The sequence below is a fragment of the Vipera berus genome (assembly GCF_964194415.1).
Source record: "Vipera berus genome assembly, chromosome: 16".
Lineage (NCBI taxonomy): Eukaryota > Metazoa > Chordata > Lepidosauria > Squamata > Viperidae > Vipera > Vipera berus.
This window is the reverse complement of record NC_138219.1, coordinates 1,214,361-1,231,720: the sequence shown is the minus strand read 5'-3', so window position 1 is coordinate 1,231,720 and position 17,360 is coordinate 1,214,361. Positions and strand designations below refer to the sequence as shown.

Genomic DNA, 17,360 nt, shown 5'->3' with positions numbered 1-17,360 from the left:
TCCGGAGCGGCGCCCAGAGCGCCGGAAGTGCCCCGCCGGCACCGCTCTGCGCTCCCCCTCGGCCAAGATGGCGGAGCTGAGCGGCGGCGGCGCCTCCTCCTCCTCCTCGCAGCCGGGCCCGGGCGGGGGGCAAGGCGAGCCCGCGGCCACGGCCGCCGCGACGGGCGCCCTGATCCGCGTGACGGTGAAGACGCCGAAGGACAAGGAGGAGATCGTGACCGGCGAGCGCGTCTCCGTCAGGGAGGTCCGGCGGGGCGGGGGGGGCGGCGGGGGGGGCGGGGGGGGGCGTCGCTGCGGCCTGCCTGACCCGGCCTCTCCCCCCCCCCGCCCAGTTCAAGGAGGAGATCTCGCGGCGCTTCAAGGCCAAGCAGGAGCAGCTGGTGCTGATCTTCGCGGGGAAGATCCTGAAGGACGGCGACTCGCTGCTGCAGCACGGCGTCAAGGACGGGCTGACGGTGCACCTGGTCATCAAGACCCCGCAGAAGTGAGAGCCCCGGCCGGCCTCCCCTCCCGCCGCCAGGCGGAGCGTTCCTGCCCGGCCTCCTCCGCCCGGTTGTGCGAATCGGGTCGCGTGTTCAGCTGACACGCATCGACAGGGGGGGTCGGGTGTGTGTGTGTGCGTCCTTGCCTCTGCTTCGGGCCAGGCGGAGGATGCGGCATTCGGGCTGCACTGAAAGGGCGGAAGGTCCTTTGCCGGGAGGGCCAACCTGAGCAGAGCCTCTGCCTTCCCTGCCCGCCCCTCGGGCACAAGCAGCAGAACAGCCCCGGGAATGGCTCCGGTGGGCTTCTTTCTGGTTGTTGACCACTTCACAAGAAGAACAGAAGAACAGAGTTGGAAGGGACCTTGGAGGTCTTCTAGTCCATCCCCCTGCTCAAGCAGGAGACCCCGTACCCTTCCGGGCAAATGGCTGTCCAGTCTCTTCTTAAAAGCCTCCAGTGATGGAGCAGCCACGGCCTCTGGAGGGAAACCCTTCCGCTGGTTAATTGTCCTGTCCGTTAGGAAGTTTCTCCTTAGTTTTAGGTTGATTGTTTTCCGTCCGTTGCTTCGGCTGTTTTCCCCTGGGAAATGATAAATACAAACCTAAGATGATGTTACCTACTTAGGGTAATGAAATGTCTGCAAGGAAACAACCAAGTTCAGAAAAGCACCAAGGATCTTTCACAAACCTGAGTTTGACACCCCCCCCCCCCGGAACAGACTCCTAAGTTGGAATATCTTTTACGTCCCCCATCCTGCCCCCTTTTGGGACCTCAGCCAGGGGTTGCCTCCCCAGTGGTGATTTTCATGTCTTGCTTGATTTGTAGGGTGCAAGAACCTCCCGGGGTGACAGCGGCTTCCCCTCCTGTCCCCTCCGCCACTGCTTTGCCTGCCCCTGGGGTAGTTCTGGCCCCTTCCGCAGCTCCTGCTTCACCTGCGACCCCCTCCCAGCCATCCACCTCCAGCAGCGGCCTTTCAGACGTGGGAAACAGCAGCTGGAGGAGCAGCCCTTTGGGAGGCCCGCCGGGCTCAGCTGGGGAAGGAACGCCCAGCGGCGCCACCTCCATCCTGTGTAAGTAGGAGATCGCTTGACTGGCAGAGCTCTTAGAAAGCAGCTCAGGGGTAGACGCTCCTTCTTGGGGTGTCTGAGTTGCCGATGTCTCAGTGGCTCTACGGCGGGGTCATCCATCCAAAGACAATGATGAAGGACCCCCTTTCAAGTACCTACAGGCAGGAATGATGGATAGACGGCCAGATGTTTAGGAGATGGTTTGCCTGCTTCTCCTTAAGCTCTGCTCCAGACCAGATCTGGGTAGTCAGCCCCCAGCCTGCTGTCAGACCTGCCTCTGTCAGATCCCTTAGGCAAGAGAGACCCTCGACTCCACTTGGGTGAAGTGATGGGTTCTTTTACTAAAAGTTGCTGTCTGCAGTAAAGTCAGGCTAGAACTAAGATTCCCACACGAAAGGTTAGGAATCCCGGCCCTCCCCCCCTCCCCTCCCCTTGACCAGTTCGTCTTCAGCCAATGAAGAGCTGCATGGCTGTTCTGAGAATCACTGAGAGGTCTGGGGCAATCCACATTCCACTCGGAGGGGGGCTGGCCTTGAGTGCTGGCACAAACTGGTTCTGCCTGTCTGGTCTTCCTCAACCTGCCACTCCCCTCTCCCAGTTCCCCCTCACATAATTCTCTTGCCTGTTTGTGCCCCCTTGCCCCCTCCCTCCTAGCCTTTGATGGGAGGATGCCGGCAAGGCGAGGTCGTTGTCTGAGCTGCTGTTCCTTTCCTCCTTGCCTTCTCCCAGCCGGCTTTGGGGGCATTGCTGGGCTTGGCCACCTGGGGATGGGCTCGGCAAACTTCATGGAGCTTCAGCAGCAGATGCAGCGGCAGCTGATGTCCAATCCAGAGATGCTGTCCCAGATCATGGAGAACCCCTTGGTCCAAAGCATGATGTCCAACCCAGACTTCATGAGGCGGACGATCACGGCCAACCCCCAGATGCAGCAGCTGATGGAACGGAACCCGGAGATCAGCCACATGCTGAACAACCCTGAGCTGATGCGCCAGGTGGGCACCTTCTCCTTGGTTTCGTGGGATTGGCTGCCTTTACAGGTGAGACCAAGGCAGGGGTGAGCAGCACGGCCTGTGAGCATCCTTCAGCTGCAACAGTTGGCAGTTCCCAACCAGTACAGGAGCTTCTCTGCGCCATTGACTGGTTTGTGGCTCACGGGTGGTCACATGATGCCTGCTCCTGATAGGCGGAGCGTCTTTGGGGGATACCTGAAGCAGAGAGGAAGGAGGGAACATTTTCAGTAGGGCTTGCCCAGCTGATCCACCAGTCACACGATGCCTTGCTGGGGGGGAGGGGCAGCAGAGCCTCAAGCTCACCCTTTGGCAGCCCTCAGGGTTGGAAGGCCGGTGCTGCAGACGCCCTGGCGATTCAGGTCGGCCCCAATGCCAGGCTTCCCTCCGCAGTGGGGAATTTCACCCCCCAGGAAAGTCTGGGTGATGCTGAGTCCATCTCTGGGCTGGAAGCCCTTGAGAGCCAGAGAGATCCGATTGGTTGCTGTGCCATGTGATGTGGGACAGACTGGGCGCTGGCTCAGAGTGGCGGTGATGGTTTTGTTTGTCTCTTGGACGACTCCTGCCAGGTGGACTTAGTTGGTCAGGCGGTGGGAGAAATAGGTGGTGGGGAATGTGCAGCCAAGCACTGCTTTGCGTCTCGGGGCAGAGCTTTTGTGTGGAAGCCTTCCGCGGCCTCACCCTCCTGTGTCTGGCTGGGCTTCTGCGCTTCGGGGAGTGGGATGGATGGATCAGGCTGGGTGAAGGAATTCTGCCCTGTAGGCTTCAGCCATGTTGATTGTTCCTCTTTCTTGATCTGGCCGTCCTCTGCGTACTGGAAGCCTTTTCCATCTTCCCTGCTTTCTCTTCATTCCCCTCCCTCGCTGGGCAGTCCAAGATTCAAGTCCTCCTGCAGACTGCTGAGGTGTGTGTTAATGAATTGTTGTTTAAGACCCTGACCAACCATTTTTCTGTCCAGCCTATTTCCGGAAGCAGAGCAACAGGTGCAACTGCTTTTCCAAACAGGATTGTGTACCTATCCTGTCAGCTTGGACCCTAGTCTCTGAGTTTCGCTCTCCCTTGCTTGCTCATTTTTCAGTTGCTCTGCCGCCAACTCCAGAAGCTGGTTCAATGATGATCAATCCTTGCTTCTTGCAAGAAGTGAAGGCTGCATTTAATTAATTAAATAGCGTAATATTTATGCCACCCACCTCCCCTACCAGGTGACTCTACTTCGGCACTGCTGGCTGGCTGTTGTGCCTCATGCCACAAAAAAGGCGATGCCGAGCAAGGTGGCTCCCCGTGGTTGGCTTAGGTCCTCTGTCTCTCTCCTCAGACCATGGAGTTGGCGCGCAACCCAGCCATGATGCAAGAGATGATGCGCAACCAGGACCGAGCCCTGAGCAACTTGGAGAGTGTTCCCGGAGGGTACAGTGCTTTGCGGCGCATGTACACGGATATCCAGGAACCGATGTTCAGCGCTGCCAGGGATCAGGTGTGCATGGCTGTGCTTTGTGGAGTGCTGTTTTCAGCTGCTAATTAGAACAACAGAGTCTTAATCGTGACCAGCAGGGACTCACGACTTGGGTGAATTTTAAAGTTACACACAGTTGTTCCTTGGAGAGGATTGTAATGAAGACCCAGTTTGTTGTAGCCTAGAATGGCCTTCCTAATGGCAAATTCACGTGTAGCCGGGCTTAGCTGCTTTCCTCGGTGGTGGTTCTCGTGATCCAGGGGAGGGCCAAGGCCTGTTTCACCTGATATTAGTTGATCTGCTCAGAAAATGGATTCTGCTTCTGCTTTACAGGGTCCGATTGCAAACAGAGATTAGCCAGATCCCACATATTTGTAGATTTCTATAAAGAGAAAAAGGGACGTGGTGGCTCAGTGGCTTAGGAGGCTGAGCTTGTCAATCAGAAGGTCAGCAGTTTGGTGGGTCAAATCCTGAGTGCCGCGTAGCAGAGTGAGCGCCTGTTACTCGTCCCAGCTTCTGCCAACCTAGCAGTTCGAAAGCACGTAAAAAATGCAAGTAGAAAAATAGGGACCACTGCGGTGGGAAGGTAACAGCGTTCCGTGCGCCTTTGGCGTCTAGTCATGCCGGCCACATGACCACGGAGACGTCCTCGGACAAGCGCTGGCTCTTCGGCTTTGAAACGGAGATGAGCACCGGCCCCTAGAGTCGGAAACGACTAGCACGTATGTGCGGGGGAACCTTTACCTTTATAAAGAGAAAACTTTCTGATCAGTCCTTCACCTGCTGCTCTCCCATCACAATTGCGAGGAGGCAGCACTGAGGGAGGATGCACGAGTCCTGTGCCATTCTCTTCTCTAGTTTGGCAGCAATCCCTTCTCCACGCTCTCTGGGAGCTCAGACACCCCAAACGCCCAGCCTGTGCGGACAGAGAACCGGGAGCCGTTGCCCAACCCTTGGAATCCTGTTCCTGCTTCTCAGGGCCAGGAGCCGGAGAACGAAGGAGGCCCTGAGCCCGTCCCAGGCCGGAGCACACCCACTGTCTCCAACCCTTTGGGGGTCAACGCAGCTGCTTTGGGATCAGGTATGGCCCTCGCCAGGAGGCAGTTGGGCAGCCTCGCCGGCCTTTCTGGCCCAGTGCCATCACCTTTCCTTCCAAGGGGCCCCCGTGCAGCATCATGCCTCTTGCGCTGGGGCGCTCTGCGGTTTTAGGAAAGGCGAATGGGTGACATCTGGAATACTCCTCAAGCGAAACGTCTCTTTCTCACGCAACCCAGTGTAGTTTGGGCAAAGCAGCATTCATAGAGAGGCGGAAAGGTGAACCAGCTGCTGAACCAACTCTGGCCATGGCTGCTGGGAACTGAAGGCCGCTGGGTGGGGCGGGGGTTGCATGGACGTGAAAACGAGTGAAACCCCTCACATGCCCCCCCATTTCTAGAGAAAGACTCTCCTTCCTCACAGAGCCCAGCCCCTAATGCTGCCTCAGTCCTGCTCCTCTTTCGGTATTTTGCCTCTGCCTGAGATTGTACGGTTTCCCGTGGCACCCTTTATTCCTGGGGGGGGTTGATAATCGTCCATAAATGGCAGTAATGGCATTTTCTTCAGCGCCTTCTGTGTTTCCCAGATGGGCATGACATAAACATCCATTTCCATCTCTCTTCCCCCAAATACCACCCCCCCTCTCTCTGGCTTTTGTGGGGGGAATTCTTGCTCTGGCGTGACTCCCCATAGAAGACTCTCCTCTCCCAACCCCACAGGAATGTTCAGCAGCCCGGAGATGCAGGGGCTCCTCCAGCAGGTCTCCGAGAATCCTCAGCTGATGCAGAGCGCCATTTCGGCGCCTTACATGCGCACAATGTTGCAGACGCTCGCCCAGAACCCGGAGGTCGCCGCTCAGGTGATTGCAGCTCTTTCCCCCCATGGCTGGGCTGTCGAGGGAGCACCGGAGCTAGTCGGATGCTGTAAATCTCCGACACAGTTGTCCCTCTGCTGCGTTACATTTGAGATTGAGATTTATTAAATTTATATGCCACCCTTCTCCCCAAGGACTCAGGGCGGCTCACAACAATAAAAAATTACAAAACAAAGTACAAAATTTAAAAAAGAATTAAACAATGGATGTAATAAATAAATGACAATTTAACCTAATAAAAGCCAAATTTAAAAGCGTAGTCAGTCCAGGCCTGCTTGTTGGAACAACCAGGTCTTCAGGTCACGGCGGAAGGATTGAAGGTCAGGGGCCGTCCGCAGCTCCGGAGGCAGTTCATTCCAGAGGGTCAGCGCGCCCACAGAGAAGGCTCTCCCCCTGGGGGTCGCCAGCCGGCATTGCCTGGCTGACGGAACCCTGAGGAGGCCGACTCTGTGGGAGCATTTTGCACCAGCTGAAGCCTCCGGGTGCACTTCAAGGGCAGCCCCATGTAGAGAGCATTACAGTAATCCAGGCAAGAAGTGACAAGGGCATGGGTGACCGTGCATAGGGCATCTCGGTCCAAAAAGGGGCCCAACTGGCGCACCAGGCGAACCTTTGCGAAGGCCCCCCTGGTCACAGCAGTTAGATGGTCTTCCAAGTTAAGCCGTGAATCCAGGAGGACACCCAAGTTGCGGGCCCTTTCTGAGGAGGGCAATAGCCCTCCCCCCATCAAAAGACATGGAACATGTTGGACAATACGAGATGCCGGTATCCACAGCCACTTGGTCTTGGAGGGGTTCAGCCTGAGTCTGTTCCTTCCCATCCAGACCCGCACCGCAGTGCAAAGTGGTTTTCTTAAGGTAAATACAGGTGGTCCTGTTTAGTGACCATTTGCAGTTAACGATGGTGATAAAAACCTAACTTTGTGGCCAAGCCTCACCTTGACGACCTTCGAAGGTCTACGAAGCAAAGGAAATCTGAAGTCAGAGCGTAACACAGTTGCAGTTTCACTCAGCTTCACTTAATGACCAAGTGGCAGGTCCCAGTTACTAAACGAGGACGCCCTGTCATAATATAGTATCAGCTGTGGAATGTGAGGCTGCCATGAAGTTGGGGAGACAGCTCCACGTGCCGTGGTCTCCGCTGGTGTGTTCCTGCGAGGGTAGTTAGGGAAGAGCTTGGGCTCCACCCACTAGGGCAGACTCCTCTCTTTCCTTCCAGATGATGGTCAACGCTCCACTCTTTTCTGGCAACCCTTCCCTCCAGGAGCAGCTGCGCCTTCAGCTGCCCGCCTTCCTACAGCAGGTGTGCCTGGGGTGAAAGCTGGTGGGGGCTGCAGATTTGAGTCTGGAGGAGAGGCCGGAATCGTAGCCCTCTGTTTCAGCCCCCCTCCTCTCCCCCCTTCCCCCCCCCCCCCGTTGCAGCTCTGGGTCCAAGCACCGGACCCACAAGGAGGTCTAGCCTCCTTGCCTTGGCGGCGGCCCTGAAAACACTAGCGGTTCGCTTATGGCTCTTTATTGCGCCCCCAGATGCAGAACCCCGACTCGCTCTCGATCCTGACGAACCCTCGTGCCATGCAGGCTTTGCTTCAGATCCAGCAGGGCCTCCAGACGCTGCAGACGGAGGCCCCAGGCCTCGTGCCCAGGTGGGCCTGGTTGCGGGATTCAGCCCTGGGGGACAGTGTCAAAGTGGCGTCTTTCTGGCGGCGGCTGCAGACGGGCCTCCAGCTCTCTGCCTTGCTTCTTTGCTGAAGAAACGCGCTCTTGCCTTGCAGTCTGGGATCCCTTGGGCCCCCGCAGCCCCCTGCACCTTCTCCCGGAGGAACAACAGTCCCAGAGCCCCCCGTATCCGGCATCGTGGCCCCTGCCAGCGCCTCCCCAGCTGGGGACAGTAACCCCTCCCAGCAGCTCATGCAGCACATGGTCCAGCTCCTGGCCAGCGCCAACTCTCAGGTAGGCGGTGGTGGAGGTGGCCCCTCGTGCCCCACCCGCATTTGCCCTCTTCCTCCTCCAGGGGTTCTCTTTCTCAGCCCCCACTCTTCAAGGGGGCCGGGAAGTTCCTTTCCATTTGAAGCTTGGAATGAGAGTCAGGCAGGGCACTTCACAGGCTCTTTGGCTGGCTCCCAAATCTCTTCCAGAGAGCATTTGGCCCTTCATCCCAACTTGGCTTGGTTATAGTCTGGTTTCATGTTTGTTTCTCATGAGTTTGTGGGCTTTTAATCTGTGTTCTTATCTGTAAACTGCCAGTGTCCTTAGTGATTTGGTGGTTTGCAAATATAACAACTAGTTCGCCTGTGACTTCTTGGGCCTTTGGTTCAGGCATATTTCCTTCCCAGCTTCAACCATGGCCATGCTTCTGATGTAACAGAAAAGTTCCCAAAAATTCAGGGAAATATTCAGAGATGGACCTGCCTTGAAAGTAGCTCATGTTGAACTGTGTAACGTCAGCAGTTGACCACAGGAAATGTTTTGTGACATTTTCTATTATGTCATACTATTGTGATAATTTTTATTCCATAAAATGTTACATAAGGTTTACCAAATTTCAATTCCACAAGAGTTGTGGGCTCCGGATTTTGGACTCCCTTTGTAAATTAGCCATTTGACCTACTTTGGTTTAAAGATGGTTCCCCGCGGTGCACCGTTTTGCCCAGTTAAAGGTTACAGATGCCAGAATAGTGTATAAGAGCTTGGACAGCTGGAAGGTGATGCCACTTGGACAGCGGTTAAGAAGGATGATACACTGACACCCACCCCTGTTGCTGAACCACTTACGAGGGTTTTTTGTCCAGCAGGCGCAAAGCCCAGAAGTCCGGTTCCAACAACAGCTGGAGCAGCTGAGCGCTATGGGCTTCATCAACCGCGAGGCCAACCTCCAGGCCCTCATTGCCACAGGAGGAGACATCAACGCCGCCATTGAAAGACTGTTGGGCTTCCAGGCTTCCTAACACCACGCCAGGCGCCTCTGATGTGCTCCAGGCTCTTGGGGACCTGTCCAGGGGCGAGCCACGTTCATAGCCAGCCCTGGTCGCTGCCCATCCCTGAAGGACTGGAACCCAAATTGCTCCGATTCGGTACAGCCAGCCCAGTCTTGCACCAAATGCTTTAGAGCAGGGCTGTCCAACCTTGGCCACTTTAAGACTTGTGGACTGCAACTCCCAGAATTCTGGGAGTTGGACTCCAGAGGTCTTAAGGTTGTACACCTGCTTTAGATGCTGCATTGTGCATGGATTCCAGGCCCCATGACTGTTTTGAAGCTGTTTCTCCCCCTCCCCTTATTCCTGCCCCCACTTTGTTCTCAAAATTAGGTTCCTCCTCCTTTTAGTTCATATTAATATAACTTTAGATAACCCAAACTCTTGTGTTCAATTAGTTTGCCCTTTGCTTAGATTTTTTTCCCCCTTCCCACCCAAAGCTAAACCACAAGGAGATGCCAGCGGTGGTCGTCCTGTCCAGAGTGGGTCTCATGGAAGAGAGAAAGATGGGACAATATTATTAAATGCTAGTAAAAATAACCAGGTCTCCTGTCCTTCACAGTGACTCTCCTCTCTCAGTAGGAAGTATCCGCTGGTGTGTTTGGCAGTGGGGAACCTCACTTTGCCCTTGCCAAGATGGGTGCTGGAAGGGCCTGAAGTTGGAGTTCTCCCAACACAAAGGGGTGCTTGGAAGGGCCGGACCCCACTGGGTGCAATGTTCTCCTTGGTGTGTCTGAGGGGGTCAGTCTGGGCTCCTTGCTCTCTCTGATCTAGTGGCCTCTTGCTCCTCCCATCCAAAGTCCTTAGAGGCTGTTTTTGGAGGTACAGAAAGGAGGAAAGCAACCTACTTTGGGGTGTCCGTCTCTTGTTTGGTTCAAGCTGCTTGAAATCGCCAAGTCTTGAAAGTTCAGCAGCCCAAACTTGCAGCCGTTTTTATCTGAACGTTTCAGTCCAGGCCCGTAGTGCCCAATGTTCATTCGGACTCACTCTGCTGCCCGTTCCCCCCTCGCAGACCGCTCGACTACCTGCTGAGCTCAGCCTGTGCTCCCTGGGCTTTGAAGAAGCAGGATGTACAAAGCTCTGTTCCACTCGGCAAACCCTGTTCTGAGTCCTCTCTTCAAAGAGATGAGAATTTGACTGCTGTTATTTTCCAATCCATCCCACTTTTGGCTGAGCCTCAGGACCGCGTTGCCTTCCTCAAAAAAGCCCATTCAGGCCTATTCAGCCGTGTCTGCTCGCCAGCATGAAGGTGGCCAGAGGCTCCTCACCCCAAGGGTCCTCGAGACAGCATTTCCTATCCCTGCCACAACCTTCTCGTGAAGAGCCCCCTCTCCACATCCTTGTAGGGCCTTCGCTCCCGCCTCTCCATCACCTTAGCAAAGACCGCTGATTTCAAAGATGGAACGAGCTTTTCCCCGTCTTAATTTTTATTCAAGGAAGACCAAATCCAGTTTATACAAAGCATCGACTAAGCCTCCTTGAGACACTAAGAGCTGCTCCCTTGCACAGATCTGAAACGCAATCAAATTAAGCGAGCCTCTCCCTGGCTCTGGGAGCGAGATCTAATCTGTCCTCAAGGGGGGGGGATGTCAGGATGTGGACCTGCAGAACTGCCCCCTCCAGCCACAGCTCCCCTTCCCCAGCAGATGGGCCTTGGAGTCTGGCGGTCTGCAGGGCCGGCTCTAGGGGAGGCGCAGGACAGAGTCCATCTCTGGGTAGGGCGGCAGGTTGAGCGCATACTTCTTCTGCAGGGCCTCGGGCACAAACCTGCCCCCCAGGAAATGGTAGCGCCCCTGGAAGTGCCGGGCCGCCTTCTTGGGTGCTGTGAGTGAAATCAGCATGTCTGGCTGCAGCCCCTCAGGATTCCCCTTCTCCACGTCCCATCCTGGCAACCAGAGGAAAGGGGGCCGAACCAGAGAAAATGAAAAATTCAAACAACACTCGAGTGAGGTCAGAAGAGTTAAACCGCCCCCCCTTCCCCACGTTTGTTTTGGGGGGGGAGGGCTGTGGACCCCCCCTGCACAGCCCGGAGCCTCTGAGGAGAAAGAGGATGCTGGTGGTCAGTGCAGGATTCCATTTTGCACTTTCAAATTTGCCTAAAGCAGGGGGTCACCACCTCTTCGGCTCATCAGCTCTTCATGAAGCTTCACACTAAGATTTATTACGTGAAAATAATAAATACAACTTTAAGTAATTGTACTATGAATAATAACAGGAAATAGTCTCATTAGCCCATGAGGGGTTGATATTGACCACTTTGGAGCATCCTGCTTTAATTACCAATGTCCACTCTGAATAGTTAACCATTTGTAGTATTGGGGGGGGGAATAAACTGCAGCTATGAAAAAAATCCAGGCTAATGGTATTCTGACAGGCAGTTTGGTGTAGTGAAGGCAAAAGGCTAGAAACCAAGAGTTCTAGTCCCGTCTTGGCACAAAGCCAGTGGGTGACCTTGGGCCAGCCACTTTCTCTCAGCCCTAGGAAGGAGGCAGTGGCAACCCCCCCACCCCCAAAAAAAACCTTGCCAAGAATATTACAGGTAGCCTCAGAATCAGATACAATTGAATGGAAGGGGAAAAACTATTTTATCTCTTCCAAATTACAAGTCTAGAATCTGTTAAAAGCTAAATTTCTCAGCACTGGCCCAAATTCTGACTTGAATTCTCCAAAACTGCTCTCCGGCAAAATTATTTCTGGGGCTCAGCAGGGCTTATTTCTGGGAGGGAAATTTGGGTGGGGAACAGAAGAACAAAGGGCAGGAGGATGAGGTGCGACCCCCAAGAATGGACTAGCCCAGGCCTTTCGCCCCAGCTGGGCCAAACTTACCGGAAGGAATATCGATGCTGGCCACAGGGATGGTCACCTTCTGCAAGGTGCTCAGGATTGTACCGAAAGGCTCCCGCACGGCTCCCTGGAAGCTGAATCCGAAGATGGCATCCACCACCAGGCCGTAAACCTCGTCGATGAGGGCAGCCTGCGATGGAAGTCAAACGTGTGAACACAACTCAAGGCTGCAGAAGGAGAGGAGATGCTTCAGCCCAGCCGTCCCCAACTGGGGGCTCTCAATCCTGGCAGTTGAAGATGGGTGGATTTCAACTCCCAGAATCCCCCACCAGCCTTAAACAGGAGCTGTGGTGGCCCAGTGGTTAGAACGCACAGTATTGCCAGCACTTGGATTCCCACTGGCTCAAGGTTGGCTCAGCCTTCTGAGGTCGGTAAAACGAGGACCCAGATTGTTGGGGGAAAAGATGACGACTCTGGGGGATGTAAAGCGCTGTGGTCTATCAGTCTAAGTGCTGCTGCTATTAACCCTAACACACCCTTGCAGAACTGTTTCTCAACCTTGGCAGCGTGAAGATGGGTGGAACTCAACTTTCTTCCTTTTTGACTTACTTCAGATGGAAACTCTGTGAGGAACGGGATCTCCATCTTCTTACACTGGGTGGTCAAACCTTCAAAAAGTGGCTTGTTGGGGCGTTTGGGATAATGGAGGGTTGGCTCGTAGCCCTGCAAAGACAAGGAGGTTGATCTGTTGGTGCTGGAAGGGGTCAGTTTTGTTCCTTGATGCCTTTTGTGCAACCACAGTGTGAGAAGACTTCCTCAATGGGCAGAAGGCCATCCATCCAAACATGGCACAAACACTCCTCCATGGACAGAGGCTGGCAAGCCTGAGGCTCAGCTGCCGGGGGTGTGTGTGTGCATTGCAAGTTTTCCCTGCCAGCAGCACTTACAAACTCAACCGGGATAGGTGCAAATCACTCACAAACATTTTCAGATGACGGGCACAGACTAATCCATCTCCACCGTTGTTCCCAGGGCCGCACACGATCAGCACCGCTGGCTGGCTGATGGTGAAAGTACTGGTCGGGTATGCCTTGGGGGAAAAGAGGTTCATCCTGAGAATGACAAATTTCTTGGGAGACCCACAAACACAAAAGGGATAGCGGGAAACAGTGTCAAGATTCCTAATCTAATGACATGCAAGGGTTCTAGTCCTCATGCGTCTATACATAAGCTCCTTGAAATAGATAAAATTGTACCTAAATGCAGTTTTACGACTCCTGGACTTTGTGACCTTCAACAATAAATGGAGTTTTATACATTTGCTTCATATTCCCAGTCCCCTCACTGATGTCTACTTAAAAGGAAGGTAGTTATGCCCTCCCCCAAAAAGGATAGAAAAAAAAATCAAGAAATGAAAGATGATTGAAGTTTTGGACCCCTGAACTGAAGAACTGTTACAAAACATTGCTTTCAGCGGTGGACCTTTATCTTGGAACCTATTGGATTATAACGGCCACATACAAAGACTATAAAAATTATGTGAGACATTGCTGTATTGACTCTAAGATTGGTCATATTAGATAAAGCCAATACTTGGGTAATACAATAGTTTTGACAGAATATTTAGAGGGGGGAAACAAAATGGGTGCTCTATACCAAGCTAAAAGTGGTAAAAAAACACATCTCCAATACTTTCCTCTGAAGCCCCCAGCCCAGTATATCAAGGAGCTGTAGGAGTGATGCTCCAACAAGAAAAAGCTAATAACTTCCAGAAAGAAATGCAATCCATGCTACAATGAATTCTAGAAGCAATTGTTTCACATAAAGATTCAAGAAGAAACTATGATGAGATTAAAAGCAATTTAGACAACATAAATGAGCAAGTCTTTAACCTAAACTTACAACTGGAAAGCCTTCAGAAAATGACTACAAACAATGAACAAGCAATTCAGAAAACAGAAGACAAATCAGAGGAAATTGATCCAAAGACGGAGGATATAAAGGAAGGAAATTACAGACTGACACAGGGAAATAAAAACCTGGAAGGCTTAGTCATAATACCGGAAATGGAACAGGCACCTTGCTTGTCAGGATTTCAGAATATACTTGAGGATAAGGAAGAAGATCTTATGGAACAGATTATAGAGCTGTTAAGAGAAATGTTAGAAATTGGGAAACAAGAAAAGAGAAGCCAAGGGAGAAGGAAAGTGGGAGTTGTTTAATGAATATAAATGGGTTGAACTCCCCTCTAAGAATACTTTACCTAAATTCCCTCTCCTAATTTCAAACAATATCTATAAAAATAGAAGAAGAATTCTTTGGCGATCTAAATACACTGACTTGGAAAGCTACCTGGCAAAGGAAAAAAGCTAGAGTTAGACCAGGGGGTAGGCAACCTCGACTCTTTTATGACTCATGGACTTCAACTCCCAGAATTCCTGAGTCAGCTGACTCAAGAATTCTTGGAGTTGAAGTCCATGAGTCATAAAAGAGCCGAGGTTGCCTACCCCTGAGTTAGACTGAAGAAAATAGAGGATCTGAACTATCGGATGGGGCATTATACCATCAAACTTGTGTTTGAATATGGCTAAAAGAACAGATAATCCTTAGATACAAAAAGATTATTATAACTAGAAGATGATTTATAATTAGGATAGCACACTTTTCTATGATGTGGGAAATATGAAAACATTAGGATAGCTTATATAAGGGAAGTTTTGGGTCACCCAAATGTAACTAACTTTGAGAAAACTAGAACTGATAGATATTTTGAATACCAATGGGAAACTAAAATTGAAATAAGATAGGATATTGATTTAATAAGGGGACCTTAATTGCAAATACAATTGAGATACGAGCCGGCTAGAAAAGATGTTATAAACTGATATTATTTTTATTATGTATAATACTAGAAAGATATGATGATACTTAATCTTGCATGTATTAATAGTAGTAAGAATTGTATTTTCTCAGTGTTGGGAAAATGAAGAAATATTACTGGAATAAGAGAGGATCAAAAAAGCACGGGTCTGTGTAGGATAGATCTATATCGAGGAAGTAAACATGTATTCACTTCCAATCTCAATGTATAGATGGTTGTACTTTGACAATAAAGGTTCATTCATTATTATTGAGTAACAAATGGACCCAGACAACACGCTGTTTACTAAGCACTTATGATTTGCAAAAACTGAAAATAATAAAATATTTTATTGAAAAAAAGAAATGAAAGATGACTCTTTTATTTCATCCCATAAGAAACATAAATTATTTGGAGAACTTTCTTTTCAAGGAAACACTGCCCATGCACACATACAAACACAGGCCAAAAGCTCTGTAATTCCTATGCAACCCTGTGTTTGCACAGTAATATAAATACTGCATTTTTATATCATGCCATGCTGCACACAACCCTCTCCTTCACGTGAACATGGGAAGGTGCTCGGATACCAGCATCCTTCACTCGCAGCTCTGCTCTCTCACCAGAAATGTACAAACCCAGCTTTACTGCTCAAGACTCCACAGCTGAGGCGAGCCCCCCCCCCTTACCTTGGCAATGGCTGTGGCACAGCTGAGACCGGCCAGCTCCATCAGCTGGTCCACGCTGAATTTGTACTCCTCAAAGAGCTCCTGGTCGATGGCCTGGGCTTCTTTCTGCCTGGAGGGGACAGGAGGGAACTGCTGAGCCCAGGCCTCACTCCTGTTGCATCCACGTGGGTGGTTCCCTGCCCACTACCCGGAGAGGCAGCTCCACGGTCCCCAAATGGACCCTGAAGCCCCTTCCCCCCCTCCTGGCTGCGCTGCTTGGCGCACTCTGTGCCACCTGGGCGGGCGAGGACGGGGCTGCCCGCAGCCTTCGCCCTTGTTGGGAGGTGAAAACCCAGCACGAGCTGATCCTGGCTCCGGAGGAGACTGGACGGATCGGATCTGCCCGCCTGCTCGACCAGGTCTCGGCAAGGAAACGGCTGAGAAAAGCTGCGGCGTCTCTCAGGATCCGGGGGCGCCCGGCTGGCGTTGCTCTCCTCCTCTTTGTGCGGCCCCTCCGGGCACTAACCGGCTCCTTACGCCTTTTGCCCGCCGCCCCAGGCGCTTCGGCCTCGACCGAACTCCGGCCCGGGCTCGGGGCAGCGCTTCCGCGGGGAGGAGCCGCTGAGCCCTCGCTCCTTTCTCGGGGGGCGTTTTCGTGCGTCGTGCAAAGACGGGCGACCGGGCTCCACAGCCCAAACCCGCCTCTGCGACGGGGCCTTTCCCAGCCGCCGGCCCCGCTTCCTCCCTCCGCGGCTCGCCTTCCCTTCGGCGCCCTTCCCCGCCGCCCCCCGGGCGGCCAGAGCGCCTCCTGCCCGCCGCCTACCCCAGGAACTTGAGGCCGGGCGCGGCGGCGCTCTGCATGGCGCGGGGAGGCGGCCAGAGCGCGGCGGCCGGACAGTGCCCCGCGGCCGCCGCCCTGGACAGCAGCAGCCCCAGGCCCAGCAGCCGCGGCCCGGACATGCGGCAGGCCCGCGCAGGCTCCCTGCTTCGGCCGGCGGCGGGCGTGGCTCCCGAGGGCGGCTCGAGTGTCGGGCCCGCCTGCGCCGCCGGAGAGCACGCCCGCCGGGAGGAGCTCCGCGGCCGGCCCAGCCAGCGCCGGGCGGCGGCGCGGGAGATTCAAACTTGGCAGGCGGAGCGAGCGGCGATGGCGCAGCGCGGCCGGGCTCCCTCCGGCTGTGAGTCTGCGGGCGGGCGGGCGGGTCTCCGCCAGGGCCGAGAGGGAGCTGGCTGCAGGACGCGGCGGCGGCGGCGGAGCTGTGCGCGCCGGTCCCTCCGCGCCAGGCTGGCTGGCGGCGCTGGGCCTGGCCGTTGCGCTCCCGGGGGGGGGGTGGAAGAAACCCGACGGAGCCTCGTTCCCCTGGCCGCGCAGGGCGGACGTTAAGCGGGCAGCTGAGCCGCGCCTGCCCTCTCGGCCCCGGGAGGAGCGCAGCCTCTCCTGCCCTCGAGGCGCCGTTGGCGGGGAAGGGTCGGAGAGCGGACGGGGAGGTCCTCCCGGGGCTGCTGGGGGTCAGCTGGGCCCCGTATGCGAGCAGGGACGGGCAGCCTTTGGGCTTGCCTGGGCCACCTGAGCGAAGAGGAATTGTCTTGGGCCCCGTACAAAACGCGTAGTATAGTTAAGGCGTATAAATAACAAACTTCCTTTTTTTTTATTACATTTGCAGTCTTATGGGGCCCTTGTCCCTGGTTTAGAGCAAGGTTTCTCAGCCTTGGCAAGTTTTAGAGGTGTGGACTTCAACTCCCAGAATTCCCTAGCCAGCATATAAAGAACATATACATCTGGCTGGGGAATTCTGGGAGTTGAAGTCCACACCTCTAAAACTTGCCAAGGCTGAGAAACAATACTTTAGAAGTTGGCAGACTAAAAATAAATAAGCATGTTCTAAAGCTCAGAGTCTGGAGAAAGCTAAGATGCAAATTGTTGCATAGGCTGATGTGGCGTGAATAGTCTGTATGAAGCCTCCCGAGTCCCTGGAGGCAAGGAGAAAATGAATAGATCCAGACACTTGCTGTGCTGTGTTTATTTGTGGCTCCCTCGGCTGTGGCTCCCTGACTGACAAAGGTTGGATTCACAAACTGTACTGGGCTAAACCCTCATCCCTCAGTTCAGAAGACCAGCCGGGCTGCCCATCCAAGGCTGAAAGCAAATTCCAAAATGGGAGCG

The 17,360-nt window shown here is 53.7% G+C and overlaps 2 protein-coding genes across 5 annotated transcripts; one reads left to right on the top strand and one right to left on the bottom strand.

Annotated features, from left to right (window-relative positions):
• Positions 1–34: 34 nt before the first annotated feature.
• On the top strand, positions 35–9,427 carry UBQLN4 (ubiquilin 4). 4 transcript variants are annotated; one of them, XM_081340189.1, is made up of 11 exons: positions 35–244; positions 333–484; positions 1,306–1,550; positions 2,277–2,539; positions 3,870–4,028; positions 4,986–5,088; positions 5,762–5,901; positions 7,135–7,218; positions 7,443–7,558; positions 7,688–7,865; positions 8,705–9,427. In XM_081340189.1, exons 1-11 carry the CDS (start codon positions 68–70, stop codon positions 8,858–8,860), a joined length of 1,773 nt encoding a protein of 590 aa, XP_081196315.1. In that variant the 5' UTR covers positions 35–67; the 3' UTR covers positions 8,861–9,427. The 4 variants fall into 4 exon arrangements, with proteins under 4 accessions (XP_081196315.1, XP_081196314.1, XP_081196312.1 ...); XM_081340186.1 differs by having other exon boundaries at positions 36–244; positions 4,866–5,088; XM_081340187.1 differs by having other exon boundaries at positions 37–244; positions 4,866–5,088; positions 8,708–9,427.
• Positions 9,428–9,534: 107 nt separating this feature from the next.
• NAXE (NAD(P)HX epimerase) lies at positions 9,535–16,230 on the bottom strand. The gene is made up of 6 exons (XM_081340190.1): positions 16,023–16,230; positions 15,221–15,329; positions 12,651–12,761; positions 12,281–12,394; positions 11,714–11,861; positions 9,535–10,772 (listed from the first exon to the last, which is right to left on the bottom strand). Exons 1-6 carry the CDS (start codon positions 16,157–16,159, stop codon positions 10,570–10,572), a joined length of 822 nt encoding a protein of 273 aa, XP_081196316.1. The 5' UTR covers positions 16,160–16,230; the 3' UTR covers positions 9,535–10,569.
• Between the last annotated feature and the right edge of the window lie 1,130 nt (positions 16,231–17,360).

Bases quoted from the DNA above. Each gene is read 5' to 3' on its own strand.
- UBQLN4 (XM_081340186.1), top strand. From the start codon at position 68: ATGGCGGAGCTGAGCGGCGGCGGCGCCTCCTCCTCCTCCTCGCAGCCG. The intron at 1,551-2,276 runs GTAAGTAGGAGA...GCCTTCTCCCAG, and splicing joins CGGCGCCACCTCCATCCTGT to CCGGCTTTGGGGGCATTGCT. The intron at 7,559-7,687 runs GTGGGCCTGGTT...CTTGCCTTGCAG, and splicing joins GCCCCAGGCCTCGTGCCCAG to TCTGGGATCCCTTGGGCCCC.
- NAXE (XM_081340190.1), bottom strand. From the start codon at position 16,159: ATGTCCGGGCCGCGGCTGCTGGGCCTGGGGCTGCTGCTGTCCAGGGCG. The intron at 15,330-16,022 runs GTAGGCGGCGGG...TGTCCCCTCCAG, and splicing joins CCCGGCCTCAAGTTCCTGGG to GCAGAAAGAAGCCCAGGCCA. The intron at 12,762-15,220 runs GTAAGGGGGGGG...TTTTCCCCCAAG, and splicing joins GTGCCACAGCCATTGCCAAG to GCATACCCGACCAGTACTTT.